At 37.1% G+C, this 15,133-nt stretch overlaps 1 protein-coding gene across 3 annotated transcripts in view; it reads right to left on the bottom strand.

The window, feature by feature from the left end:
• The window catches only part of LOC118914182 (serine/threonine-protein kinase PRP4 homolog), a 36,273-nt gene extending 22,576 nt beyond the window's left edge, over positions 1 to 13,697 (bottom strand). For all 3 annotated transcript variants that reach the window (XM_057493943.1, XM_057493942.1, XM_057493941.1), the window contains exons 1-3: positions 12,948 to 13,697; positions 4,855 to 6,030; positions 2,601 to 2,777 (exon numbers count right to left, since the gene is read on the bottom strand). In XM_057493943.1, coding sequence (XP_057349926.1) covers positions 2,601 to 2,777; positions 4,855 to 6,030; positions 12,948 to 13,105 — 1,511 coding nt within the window. In that variant the 5' untranslated portion in view covers positions 13,106 to 13,697. The remainder of the gene's footprint in view (positions 1 to 2,600; positions 2,778 to 4,854; positions 6,031 to 12,947) is intronic.
• Positions 13,698 to 15,133: the final 1,436 nt, after the last annotated feature.

Raw genomic sequence — 15,133 nt, 5'->3', positions numbered from 1 at the left:
AGGAAAAAAGAATGTGAAGAGATATGAGACCTGAGACGTCAACAAAATCTTGAAATGTGCTAATCAGATAGAAGAACAGTAACAGACCAAATCTCAGTCCAAAGGGAACAGAGAGGTAATTAAGAAACAAGTCAGCATGTGCTACAAGATCTCAGAAAGCCTCAAGAATTGGAAACACAGTATCTTCTGATGGATGTGGTATGAAGTAAAAGATTGCCTGAAAGCCTTTAGCAACAGCTTGACTGTATTATTCCCCTTCCTGACTCAGGGGAAACACCAACAATCATCCTTCACATCCTGGCACAGTGTGTATGACTGGTTATTGTGAAAACTGGCCCAGGGTACCAGGGGCAACCTGTACTGAAACAGGATTAGGTGGAAGTCTACATTATGAAGGACTAAAACTGAGAGCCAGGTCCATACTCTCCAGCAAGAGATGAGGATTCTAGAAAACTCACTAGCCCAGAACAAAACATCTGGAGTCACCAATACGCTGAAGTCTCTACCTATAATCATCCTGAAGTGACACCCACTGCCCCACAAATTCTACACTGACAGACCAGAAGAAAGCATTGATTTAGTTTTCTCAGTGCGTAAGTTTTAAATCAGAACAGGCAGGAAGGAAGGATCCAGCTGTCTGAGTAAAGTCTTCAAGTGCAAAGTGAAATGAGCAGCACAAAGATTCTGCAAAGAAACAAAAGTACGTGTAAGAGAAGAAAACTATACTGAATAAAATCTTCATGAAGTACTTATTATCACCATTGACACGAAGAGACATTTTTTCTATAAAACAGTGAAATGTTAAAAAAAAAAAAACAGCTAGCAAGGTTTTGCAATAAAAAAATTTATGAGCACAGAAAAAAAGAAAATAAAGACAGGAGGAAGAATGAAAAAACTGAAAAGTAGACTGAAAATAGAATAAAAAGACAAAACAAAAGATGAATGAGGTGCATATGAGGGGAAATCAATGCAAAAATATAAAATGTCCAACTGGAAAAACAAAAAATAGAAAAGAAAGCGAATAAAAGCAGAAGAAAGAACACTTCCCCAGAATATGCAGCCATAATCTTCCTGCTTTCAAGGGCCTATATACTGCCCAGCAAAATAAATGGAAACACCAAGGCATATTATAGTGAATATAATAAATGGAAACACACTAAGGCATATTATACTGAAATGTCAGAACACAAGACATTTAATAAAAAGGAGAGAGAAAAAGTAGTCCTATAAAAAATGTCCAGGCCATTAGAATAGAACTCAAAAGCAAGACTGGAAACGAGAAACCAGAGGAATAACAATTTCAAAATTCTTAGAGAAAAATGGCTTCAACCTGGAATTCTATTCTCTGACAAATGAGCAATGACAATGAAAGGCTTTTTTTTTTAAAGAAACATAGGTCCCCAAAATGTGCTTTCCATGTACTTTCCTCAGGAAGCTAGTGGTAATGTATTATCAAAGCAAGGAGGTAAAACATGAAAAAACAATTGACACAGGAAATGGAATCACAACAGGAGAGAGAAACAAGGGAATGCCATGAGGATGGAAAAGGGAAAATGAATCCTAAGTTTGCTAACTTCATGAGCAGGTCTATCTGTTAGTTTGGAGCCAGAGGCTAGGAACATTAAAATGAAGGTCCTCTCTTCCCCTTTTCCTCCAATTACTTGCTCAGTAATGACCAATATGCATATGATCGTAACAATGATTATATTTGGAAGCATGCGGAAATGTGATGAAATTAGGAAGGAGAGAAACACATGAGCGGTGGTATTAAAAAAACTAACTGTTCGAAGTAGGAAATCAATAGATAATATGGAAGTAACTGACAAGTTTATAAACACATATACTCTCAAACAAAGCATTTCTACTGCTACAAACCTAGGATACAAAAATACTCAAGAGATGTAATGATATGGCTGTAATAAGCTTTTGGTCAGCTGTCTTTTTATTTTTATGCATAGTTCAATTAAAAAATTAAAAAAATGGCCAAATGGTCGCTCATTTATGTTTCAATTAAAATATTTAATGTGTATGCACATTTTAAAAATGATTCCCTGATTTTAAAAACCAATTTTTCATTAACCATCTAACTACTGGCTACATGTACCTGACATAAAACAGCTCCTACTGCTGTAAATTAAACAGGTCCTTGCCCACAGACTTATTCACATCTATTGAGGATATCATCTTCATGTCATGCTCTTAAGGTGACCAAATAAAGTTACTAGAAAAATAAATACAGAACTGCAATCATAAAATAACAAGAAACTGAACTACTTACTTATTCATTACCCTATGATTTAGCCTGCTGGTTAAAAAAAATCCCAAGCCTAGCTCATTTAATATTTATCTCTTAAAAAAAAGAAAATATCCTACTTGTAAAAGATTGATTTTTATGAACACTGATTTATTTAAAGGAAAACTATATTAAAGAAAAATCATTGTGTGTGAATCTGTCACACACTGGTAAGAAGAAACTATATGGGATCAAGCTGTAATTTCTCTCAGAGTAAAATGATCTTTAAGAAAACTTGCTAATATGAAGCCTCAAAAGCATTCACAATTTAATGAATCAAAGGATAACACATGTAATATATCTTTACCTTCTCCGAGGAGACCTGCTTCTTCTTCTGGGAGACCTGCTACGTCTGAGTGGGGAACGAGATCTCCTCCTAATGGGAGATCTACTCACTCTTCTTCGGGTTGTAGACCACCGACTGATCAGACTGGCATCTTTTGATCTTTCGCATCTACTGAGAATATCATCTCGAGGTCGTGTTCTTAGAAAAACCAAATATAAGTTAATGGAAAAATCAAAATAATTTAAATTTCTTTTATTTGTAAATAACATCTTGAAGGGCACACTAACCTAAAGATGGTAAACACAGGTAACAAGTTTTAAGTTATAAAACTTAAAATCAAATAATCACAACGACATGTTGGTGTTATGGTACGCACATAAAATAACTGGGAATCCATAAGGGTATATTTCCTCTGGTCTCACAATATGAAGAATTAGTAATGGGTATTCATATTGTTAAGGCTACTAGTTTTAATTCCAGATAACTCAAATAAAACTTGCCTGGGTGGTAATTCCATTTCCTCAGTTTGAAGACTGTTTTCTTTCTCAATTTTGACATTTTTGCAACTAAGAGTCCTACTTTTAATAAATTACATATATTAAGCACCTTAGAATGTTAACCCTAGCAGAGAGAAAATATAAGGGTTTAGGGAAAAGGACAATCCATTAGTCACGTAAGTTCTTACTAGTAACATTCCTGGAAGGAAATCTGGCACTTTCTAAAATGTAAATGTATATAACCATAGACTTTGCAATTACACTTCTACTGAATCTAAAAGAAACCTCTCACTTAACACCAATGGACATCTATGCTACAATCCTAAGAACTGGAATCAACCTAAATTTCCATCAGTTTCAACATGGGAATTACTAAATATACTACTGTACATCTACACAGTGAAATATGTTGCTGTTACATAAAGAATTTTAAAAGATATTTATGTACTGTCACAGAAATGTTTCATGAAAAAAGTAAATTACTGTTAACATGAATAGTATGACTATTTTTGTAAGAAAAAAACATTCATATATTGTAAAAACAGCTAGAAAGACACACTCTTCTTAGGCATGGTAAGGGAGGAGGGATGAAAGAGAGAAATTACAGGCTTCTTCATTATTTCAATTTTCTCTTAAACTAGTATGTATCTATCAGTATGTATCTCTTCTAATTAAAAAAATATTTTGTTTCAAATATTCAACACTAGTCCTTAACAAACTGAAAATTTCCTTTTCAAACTTAGAGACCAGGATCATTAACACTTTAGATAACATAATCAATCAGTAAAGCTAGGAAGAAGTGGGTCATTTCATTAGTGTCAAGTTAGAAGAAAACAAGAGTATCTCTTTAGAGTATCTTGAAAATAGCATTCTTGAAATTTCTCAGAAAAGATGATGATTTATACTTTAAGGTCAGCTTAGATATTTATAACCAATACATATTATACACAATAAGTAAGAGTCTATAACATGATAAGCCAACACTCTCTTTTTAAGCCAACATTCTTTTAAGGGAAACTAGACTGATAATTTCACATGCCTAACTATGAATTTATATTGATACTAAAAAATCAGTTTCTAATTATAGACCAGTCTAAACAACCACCACCCCTCCTCACCAAAATCCTTTCTCTGCTTAACTACTTAGATGTAAGATCCTAGGTAAGTTAAATAACATCTCAATCTATTTTCTCATTTATAAATTAAGTATGAGTCAAGTCACTCCACCCGAGGAGAGACAATCATAAGAATTTATGAGAAAAAAACTGATGGACGTAATATATCATACAAACATGAATTTTCATTGTTATTGGTAAAAAATCCAAAAGAACTATAGTGCCAATTTATAATTAAGATTTCAAAATCATGACTATTCAAGAGAATGAACAAGTCACAACACCTTTTTTAAAGTTAAGACTTTCAGCCTGTGCTGTTCAATGAATAATGCCCACTTTAGAAACTACTTCACTCTGTTAAATGGTACACAGATTTATCAAATTATTTGGATCTAAAATAGTGATTCTGCAAAGTAGATACTAAATTAAGAATTTGAAAAAAAGTTGACTGTCTCCAAGCTCAGTATTTGTAAATGACACAGTCAAGATACTCAGTGAAAAGGTACAAATATTAATCTAGTTAGTGGACATGATTATACTAAAAAAAAAAAACACAAAAAAACCCACTATCTCATTATTTTTTATTGTTCACTACTAGTTCTAGTTTCTCCCTTAAAATCTGGTATGTTGGTAAGAAGCATTAACGTTTTGAAAGCAAGTTACCTTGGAGAAGAAAGTCGTCTTCTTTCTGGTTCTCTTCGCTTTCTTTCCAAAGATCGGCTCTTGGCTCTTCTACCAGGAGACAGAGTCCGAGAAGGTGATTTGCTCTGCTTAGACCTTCTGTCATTTACAAATGGAGATCTACTTCTTCCTGACTTACCACGTTGTTTCGGAGACAGACTTCTTCTTTTAGGACTACAACCAGGTCTTCTACTGGGTGACCTATTTTCTTTCCCAGAGGAAGCATCTTTAGAGGGAGATTTAATTGGCTTATTTTCTTTATCAGTTTCAGACCGTTTTGATTTTCTGTCTTTGGACTGTGACCTTCTGTCTTTAGACTTACCTCTCAAGTCAATTGGGGATCTGGATTTTTTGCCTCTATCACGACTTCTACTTTCATTTATAACTGGGCTTTTTTTCCTATCTTTTGACTTGCTTTTATCTTCAACTTTAACCTTATCATCAGTAGGAGACCTGGCTTTCCCAATTTTCTCTTGAGATCGTCTTCTCAGGGTAGGAGATTTTGATTTTCTTGTTTGATCTTGAGACTTACTTCTTTTGGATGGACTTTTGGACTTTTTCCTCTCCTTTGACTTGCTTCTAGTTTTCTCTTTCACTATTTCAACACCTCCCTTACTTTTCTTTTTATCAGACCTGTGTCTAGTCCGTTCTTTGGATCTGCTTTTACTTTGCTTTTTTGTACTATTTTTATTCTCCATAAGTTCAAGTTTCCCCTTTGTACTTGAAGATCTAGTACTAGATCTATTTCCATTTCTTGCCTTTTCATGAATCTCCCCCTCTTCTTCATAGCCAGACTCATAACCTTGTAATATGAGCTCCATCCCAGATTGGACCTTTTCTTCCATTAACTCATTATCAACTTCAGCTTTAATCAAGGCTTCCAGCAAAGCTAAATCATCAAGTTTAGTTTTTTTTGCTGGAGACATACCTTCTTTATCAGAAGCATCAATAACTTCTTTTCTTTTATGTTTCTTATGCTTATGCTTATGTTTATGTTTTTTATCCTTGTCTTCTGAGGAATGTTTATGTTTCTTATGTTTACTTCTATGTTTATGCTTCTTTTTTTTGTGATGACTGTGCTTATTTTGAGACTGGTCTTCTGATACTTCTCCATTTTCTTCATTTACACTCTTTTCAGAATTATCAGCATCTTCCACCCTATAAATTTGTCAAAAGCATTTTAAAACCATATCATTTATCAAGCATTCAGACATAACAAAAGTAATGATAAAAATTACATCTCAACATATATTACGAGGAGTTAAGTCACTGAAATCTTTCAGAATGGCTTCAGACATTTTACTTCAAAAATACAAGGTAACAACTGAGTTGAATATTAGAAAACTATAAACTTTCTAATGGTTGAAGTCACTTACAAAAGTATAAGAGAAAATACATAATGGGGGAGGTTAAAATAAACTTAATAGAAAAAGTGAACCCAAACCAGGTACTATACACAATGTTAATTAATATTGATTTAGCTAAAGAGTCACTCAGTAACTTGTTTTTAAACCAGCATTTCCCATAGACTTAACACCTAAGGAATCCCCCATTTTTTTCCCTTTAAAAACCTATTAATATTGACATGTAATGGGAGACTAACCTCATTCTCCACTTGAAACTCATACACCACTAAAAAAAATCTCTAGAGTCAACATTGAGCTATATCTAAAGTAAGCACTCCATCAGTGTGCACTGGTAGCTAATACTGGTAGTTTAAACACACTCCCAAGGGTTAAAACTTTGTAGCGAACTGACCAAGGTGTTAGGACTCTTCTCCTGTAGTGGCTGCTGGACAACCATACGTTATTAGGTTGAACCCAATATCTAAGTGTTGTTTACAGGTCAACAACAATCCAGTATCAGCAATTTCATCCGGTTCAAACAGTATTTGTTCAGTGGGCTATTTAATCTCTCGGAATTCCAAATGAGAGATTCCCCAAATACGTCTATATTAATAGGTGCAATGCAAAACAATGTTTTAATTAAATTAAAGGTGCTAGCTTTTATGCTTAAATGTTTGGGCGATGCTGAGTTAAAGAGTTTATGATTCTAAATCTTTCTGCTAAATCCTTGCTGTTCAGTAATCCCAGGTAAAACACAGGCTGCAATAGGATTATTTAACTTCCTCCTTCAAAGTAACTCCTCACTACACCATCAGGTCCTAGAACATGAGACCAAAATCAGTCTTTAAATTAACTGGATCCAGACCACCATACTCATTTTGGAGGAAGATATGGATAATTTTGTCCAAGTCCTTCAATTTATGTACCCCTGCATTTTTAATAAGTTTATTATTTATGCCACATACAAATAGCTACTGGCAAATTAAGAATGAGTCTGTTCATTCAATCTCCTTCAACATTAAAAAAAAAAAAGCACCTACACTTATACAAGCACTAAGCAAGGTGGCAGGAAAGCACAGATGTACATCCTTGGGATCTGCTCCCTCAAGGGAATTACAGTCATGAAACACTGGGGGAAATTACGGTCAATGAAACACTGGAGCAGTGCAATGACAGTCATGAATTGGGGCATTATGGGAACACTACGGATCATCAAAAATCATTTTGAAATGGTCAAGGAAGGTGTCTTGTAGATTACAAAAAACCTGTTTTTTTAAGCAGGGGCTTGGCAGGAGAAAAGAAATGTTTACTGAGAAGGCACACAGATAAAAAAGTAAAGGTAATATTGTCCTAGAGAATGATGAAGAAGAAATTAACCAGAGGGAAAGGAATATTTTAGACAGAGAAAAAAGGTGACCAGAAGCATAAATATAGCGTGACTACAAGCATATCAGTGCTGCCAGGGCATCAAACTTGTGGAAGCAACTGGCCCAGGAGAAGTTAAGATCTCAAATGGACCAATTCTAGATGTCACAGGATAAATATAGCAGTGTTCTGCGGATCACCACATTTTCTCAAAGACTTGGAAAATGAAAGTGTAATACCTCTGTATCAAAAAAACAAACATGGGTCTATTATGGAGGGAGGTAAATCACAGATTTAAGTACAAGATACACAGACATTTCAGCTTTGTTTCTAGTAAACTATATGCTTATAGGTAACCACCTTCATTTCCCCTAATCTCCGATCCCTATAACCCAGAAGGTGGGGAATATGTCTGTTTTTCTGAACACTGAGTAATAGGGGGAAATATTTAAGAAAAATTGAATTAAGTTAATTTAAGACATGCAGATAGGTATAGAGAACTCTTCTAAAGTTTGAGAATAATTTTCTGGTATATACAATCTAAGTGCCCAAAGTACAAAACTGTAGTCAATAAGCTAGTAAAACAAACTCTCTAAAGATCCTTTAAGTACTGTCCTCAAGAAAAAGGACAGTTAAATGATCAAGCAGCCTCCAGAGCTAGACTAGCTGGGTTCAAATCCTGGATCCACTATTTAGAAGTTGTGTGGCCTTAGACAGGTTCAAGATCTCTTTGATCTAGAAGCACCTCATGTATAAAATGGAGACAATAGTTCGTATCTCAAAGCATGTTGTGAGGATGTTAGTAATAGAAAGTAAGGCTTCTAATAGTGCCTGGCACAAATCAAGTGCCAAGAAGTAACTGTTAGTATTGTTTAGATACTGGATATATTTACTCACCATAACACTGTGGTGCTAGCAGAGCTGATACTAAGAATATTACTTTTAAGGAATACTGTCAAAGAGCTTGGATTCTGTCAAACTGCCCTGCTCAAAGGCTGCTTCCACCATGACACACCCAGTTTAACCTTAGGCAATTTACTCCTTTGTACCTCAATTTCCTCATTTGTAAAAACTGGAGAAATAATTGTATAGACAAATCACAGGTTTGTCATGGCAAGGAGTTCATGCATATAAAAAGCTGCTGCACAAGGTTCAAAATTTCAAAAATATTGTATCTAAGAGAGAGATGAGACTTTAAAGTTCAAGGGGGTTTAAGGGACTTGCCTAAGATCACACATAAAGCTAGTGAGAAAAGGCTGATGATATTACCAAGTCAGTCAAGGAATCTTCCATTTCATCAAAGACACTTTGAAAATGTCAGATCATAATACCACTCTGTGAAACTTTATTATTGCTTCCTACCTCACTCAGAGTAAAAGCTCAAATCCTTTACAAGGCCTCACTCATTCTATCCACCAAAACTTGCCAACGTTTGAACCTACCACTCTCCTCCAACTCTCACTCTACTTGAGCCATGCTCCTCTCCTGGAACAACAGGCAGTCTTTTACCTTGGGGCCTTGGTACTGACACCTGCTGTTTCCCCAGCCAAACACATTGCTAGTTACTTTGCCTACATCAGGTCTCTGCTCAAATGACACTTTCCCAGTCAAGTGCTATGCTCCTCACCAATTCATTTGTATTGCAACCACTTCTCTGTTTTCTCCAAAGTAACTGCCACCATCTAATATAAACCTTGTTTGTTTTGCCCTATTGTAAGCCCTAAGAAAGCAGAATTTTAATGTTTAGTTCACTTCTCTATCCCTAAAGTCTGTAAGATTGTCCCGTCTAACCTATAGTAGGCATCAGATGTGTCACTGAGATGCTTCATATACAAAAAAATATCAAAACTGTGCTCATTAGCCTAAAGCTGGTTTAATACTGGCTGTCTACAGTAAGCCTTTTGTTTTTGCTCAGTTATAGCTCTAGTGCCTCACACAATGCACACAGCTATTTACTGAACTGCAATACCCTCAAATAATGTAAATTTAGACAGCTCCTTCCCCAAGAAAAATATGCTCCTTGAACCCTTTTTTAATGCTTTCTGTAATTAACAAGTTTTCCAAGGAGTTTCAACATCTTAAGACTTTATCCATAGAGGAAGTAAGTTCCTTCAAAAGAAAATCTCAGCTCCTAAAATACCTAAGAATCAGAATCTACATCATAATGCCCCATGTTACTTAAGTCCTTCCCACGAATGACCCCAGTTTATATAACTTAGTGAATGTTATCTCAAGAAATGACCAGGTTATTGATATAAATACTATCAGCACCTTAGGGTCAAAAGGTTAACCTTCAGAGTTTTACACTGGGGTCAGGTGTAGAGCAGACCATGACCCTCCTCAGTTGATCTCTCAAAGGCAATTTCACATTTCACAGAAAATAACTGAAGTCTTACAAGGTACATTAAGAAAATTTGACTCAGTTGAGTCCACAGTAGTAACATATTATACATAATGAGCTGTGGTAAGGCAGCTAATTTCGGTTCATTATCAATTTTCTTCTAAAACTTTAGGAACAGGTTTCTTGTTAAGAAACCTGATACTCTTCTTGGATAGCTCATAATAACAATTAATAAACTATATTAAGTTCCATATATATAAATTTACATCTTAACATTTACATTTTGCAATTTAACACTACACATTCAGCAGGTTACGTCTATACCAACCTGGTCTACAACAGATTTGTCATAAAACAATATGTATAGAGAACTGAGTAACATCCTTGAAATCACATTATTTGGGAACAAAGCTGAATTCGAACTGCAGACAATATGGGAGTGTTTAACATTATTTTATTCACTTGTTTTGTTAAATGCAATGGTACAAGTTTCACTCTTCATACAACCCAGCTCTTGGAGCTTCGGGCACAATAAAAATAGCCATGAAACAATTTTAAAAGAAAAGTGACCAATTACCAACCACCAGTGTTACTTCAACTTTCTTTTTCACAGAATATTCTTAACAACAACTCATTTGGGAAGCATTCAATTTATGCTCCAGAGACAGAGAATGTTGAGCAAAGTGAATGCCATTACTTCTTTACAGGGAAAGTAATTAAGCCTGTTTCTATGACATGTTAAACTATTTTAATACATAGTAAATTCTATGTAGATATAAAAATGACAATGGATTCAAAAGACCAACTGGTCTTAAAATGAAACCCCATCCCCACCTTTGCCAAATCAGGTTTGGGCAAGTGAGTTTCAAAGAATTATAACTGTCACATCAAAAAATGGATCTTTCTAGGACTAGAAATAAATCGCAATGATTTCAAACCTTAAAGGCTATTTTTAAAAGGAGTCACAATACACTGGAAGACCAGAAAGTATAAATAAAAGCAAGGCTCAAGAATCAGAATGCCTGGATTTAAATCCTGGGTCTGTCACTTAGTGTGACCTTGAGCAAGTTAATTTCTGTATGCTTCAGTTTTATCATCTGTAAAATATGGAAATAACAGTATTTACCTCCACCGGATTGTTACAAGAATTAAATGAGTTAATATTTGTTCAGTGTTTCAAACATATCTGGTACGGTAAGTGCAAATTAGGTCAATGTACACAAAAATTCAAATGTTTAAGATCACCAGAAAGGTTGAGCTAGAAATGGACAAATGTAGAAGCCATTACAAAACCTTCAGGGAACTTAAAAACTGTTTTTTTATATTTATTCTTTCTAAATGTTCTACTTTGAATAGATTCCATATAATTGTAAACTACTCACTGTCCTCTAAAACTACTTCGACACTATATTCCAGCATTAGCTATGAGCAGCATACATAGAACTTGTTTTTGTATCAAACTGTTTTTTTTGTTGAAGATTTTCAAGTAAGTTAAAGTGGGACACACACAGACCAAATATTCCGTTTATACTGCAGGGGTCTAAATGTTATTAAATCTAGTATTATTTGAACACATAAATAAGATATGGTTGAACCACTCCTCAAAATGAATCTGAATCGTCCCTGAAGTCAAATAAGTGGACATAGTGGTATGGAACTTTAAACAGAGTACTAGAAAGATCAGCTGCCTACCAGAAGATTTATACTGTATTTGGTATAAATATTGTTAACTGTGCCACACTGTGAACTCGATGAGAAAACAAGAGGCGATGTTTAATTAAACCTTTAGAATCCATTTGCTCTCTTCTAAGCAAAACTGTGAAGATAACAGAGCAGCTTTCAAAAGTCCTTAATGAAAATATCGCTATGATCCTCGGTCTAGCTGAAGTAAAGCAAATGACTGAGGAGTCCAGAACTGTATGCACAGCAGTGAAGAGTTGAACTGTCGGATGGTAAAGATATCTCCTACCACTCAGTCCCAAGTTGCTGGGAGATTAGGCACCTCTTTCCTAATATGGCGGGAAACAAATCAGATGGTGATGCAAAAAACGGCCGCTGTAGGAATAGTTTTAAAATCCATTCTCAAAATAAAATCCATTCTCTTTTAAGTTCTTGCTTGAGTTTTCCTAGCATAAACACGACAATCAACATACTGCTTTTAGTTAAGCAACTGTTAGCCTTTGCAGCATATACAAGCATGTTTTCACTCGGCCGCAATGGTTCTCATACCAGCTTATTTACAGACGTAAAGTGCCTGGGATTGTAAGTAGCTAACAATTTCTACTACTTTTTCCACTCGTATTCCCAAAGAAGCGCTATAAACTCAGACCAGAAATGCCAGGCCTCAAAACCAAGGACTTTATCTTACTTTGCCTCAAGTTTGGAAGTTGGCAAATAAGCTGCCAAGAAGCAGGGGAAGTGGGGGGAATACCGGTGGATGCTCAGTAGAGTTCAGGCGTGGGGAGATGAACTACCCCGCTAGCCACAAACTACAGCTCTAGGATGGTCAAAGAGGGTGGCTCTAGCATCCCTTTTCTCTCTGCTTTCAGGTCCTAAAACTGACACCAGTAGAACGACCGGCCGTACTGCATGCGGAAGAAAAGTCTTGGGGCTGCCCCCGCTGCCGCCAACTCCTCCCGTGCCCACCACGTATGCCGCTGAGTGCTGCGGCCGGGGAGCTCCAGCCGGTCCCCGGGGAGGAACAGGAAGGCGCGACGGCACTGCCTGCAGCCTCCTCGCGCACGGGACCTGTAGAGGCCGCTCGCGCCTACGCCTCCCAGGGCAACGACGCGCGGCAGGCCGCAGCAGCCCTAGACCCAACAGCCGCCGGCTCCGGGAAAGCAAAGCTCGAAGGCCACCCGCCCGTGCCCCACGTTTCCCTCCCCACAACGTATCGCGCGGGGAAGGGCAAAGTTTGGCTCTTGAAGTAAGGCCTGAACTTTCCCGCCGGCCCGTGCAGGTCTCCGCCGTTTCCCACTTGGCAGTCCCCTGGGCTCCGGCCTTCCGCAACTGAGACTACTTACTCTGGCTGCTCCCGCAGCGGCTGGGTGTCCGCGGCGGCCATCTTGAACTTCCTGACTTCTCGGCGGCGGCGGCGGCGGCGGCGGTGGCGGTGGCGGCGGCTGCCCGGACAGTGAAGGCTGGTGGAAGTGGAGAAAGAGCGAGCGGAGAGGTCGCGCATTAGCTAACGGGACCGTGGAGCTCTGAGTCCGCTCTAAGAATCCGGATGTAAAAGTGCATCCGGGGACAGGGCGCACGAGCGCCGTGACGCAACTTCCGGGACGGGGGTTGGGAAGGGTGTGAAGAGCTGTAGGTGGTTCCTGCTTGATCAGGGCTTAAGGGCGAAGAGACTGGAGCTTGTGTGTCAGTCAAGAACCAAACATGGTTCTCGGCATGTGCTGGAGACGGGAGCAAACATTTGGGTATTGGTATAGTGTGTGAGGTCTCGATAACTAGTTTCACTGGGGGGCCCAGAAGTTAAATTAAATCCTCAAACTGGGGCAAATAAGGTGATTAATTTTGCTTCTGGGTTCCTTTGGAAGTCGAATAATGCCTTTTTACTTCTGGTAACTCAGTTTGAAGTGGCATGAAGGGGAAGTTTGCGGAAAGACATTTTGAGAGTACTGGAAAGATGACTACCTAGAACGTAAATGTCTTTTAATATGGAACTGTTATTGAAACTTTTGAGCTTCGTTTCAGCTTTTGCTAAGTCCAGAGATAACGATTGAGGAGTTGTTAGGTTCGCTTGTTATGTAAATTGAATTTTTAAACAATTTTGGTGCAAATTACATGATTTTGCTTTTATACAGTGAGGGATTCAACAATTAATGATACTGTAGAACCTGAAGAATCAAAAGTTAGCATAAGCACAGCCATCTTAAAGGCTCAAACACCACTTTCTAACCTAGAAGGAGAAAAATTACTAGGACTTTGAAAAACAAGTTAGTCAGCCAGTGTTAATTGTAGTGACCTTTAGTTAGCCAACCTCAATCAGTTAAGCTTATCTTGCTAGAACCACCCTAAACATTCCGAAAGTGATTTTATCTAACCAGACCCCCAGGATGAGGCGTCAGCCGAAAATTTATGTGTCTATGAAAAAAAAACACTGTATTGTGACTGTAGAAAATACTGCCCCTTTGAAAATGCTATAAAAACTTATGGCTTTGTGAGTTCGGGGTCCTCGTTGAGACCCGCTGCGTAGGGCTAACGCATGGACCCCAGCTAGCTAGCCTCTGAATAAATTCCTCTTGCTTGTTGCATCAAGAGACGCCTTCCGAGTGATTTGGGGCGGCGTCCTCCTCTGGGAGAATCCAACAATACTAAATGGCATTGTATGAGGAAACATTTACTAGCTCTTGGAGAGCATTCAACACCGTCTAGGTTTTTACATTCTCAAAAACATATACATATTTATATATTTATTTGTATATTTTATGTTTTATATCTATGTAATTCTTTTATCCATACTCGCGAACATGAAATCAGGGTGACAATTGATCATTTTCATTCCTGTAATCAATTGAGTTTGGGTTTGTCCTAGAAATTTGAGCTTGGAATATCTGTGTTTCTTATGTATATATCTTAATTTTCAGAGAGTTGCAGAAATTCTTATATAAGGTAGGTCCCCTGGTTGATTTAATCCCAAAAGTGTTTAAATGTTAAGCATTTGCCCCTCATGGACTCTATTAACAATAGATTAACCTTTGGGTAGTTACTAATTTTTTGCGGATACCCTCCCCCCAGATTTCCACCCCCATTGTAGCATTTCTTTATATGGTCCTTAATTTTATTTGTGAATGTTTTTCTTTTTCCTTAATCAGATTAATGAAATTAGATTTCCTTAATTCAGATTAATGACTCGGAAGACTTCTTTCAAAGGAGTTTTCAGAAATACGTTGAGAATAGTTTATATCTCCAGTCATGTATTAATTTATGTACTAAGTGTGTAGATTGGAATTCTAGAGTTTTATTGTTCTTCTAGATTCTCACCCGTATCTTTTAAAAGACATTACGAATTCAACATTTATTCATATTCTCTGCCCCCCACCCCATGAAGGCAAGGCCATGTGTCATTGTCAAGAATAGCTCAAATATGTTATATTTAAATAATTAAAAAATAAAGTGTATGTAGTACAAACCTATTACATCTTTCTTCTGCAAGTAAGTGCAGATCTGTAAGCGATGCCCTTCTTGGATACAAAATGGAATA

The sequence above is a fragment of the Manis pentadactyla genome, chromosome 16 (assembly GCF_030020395.1).
Source record: "Manis pentadactyla isolate mManPen7 chromosome 16, mManPen7.hap1, whole genome shotgun sequence".
NCBI lineage: Eukaryota > Metazoa > Chordata > Mammalia > Pholidota > Manidae > Manis > Manis pentadactyla.
Note: the sequence above shows the minus strand (reverse complement) of the source record. Positions and strands in the feature narration are given on the sequence as shown.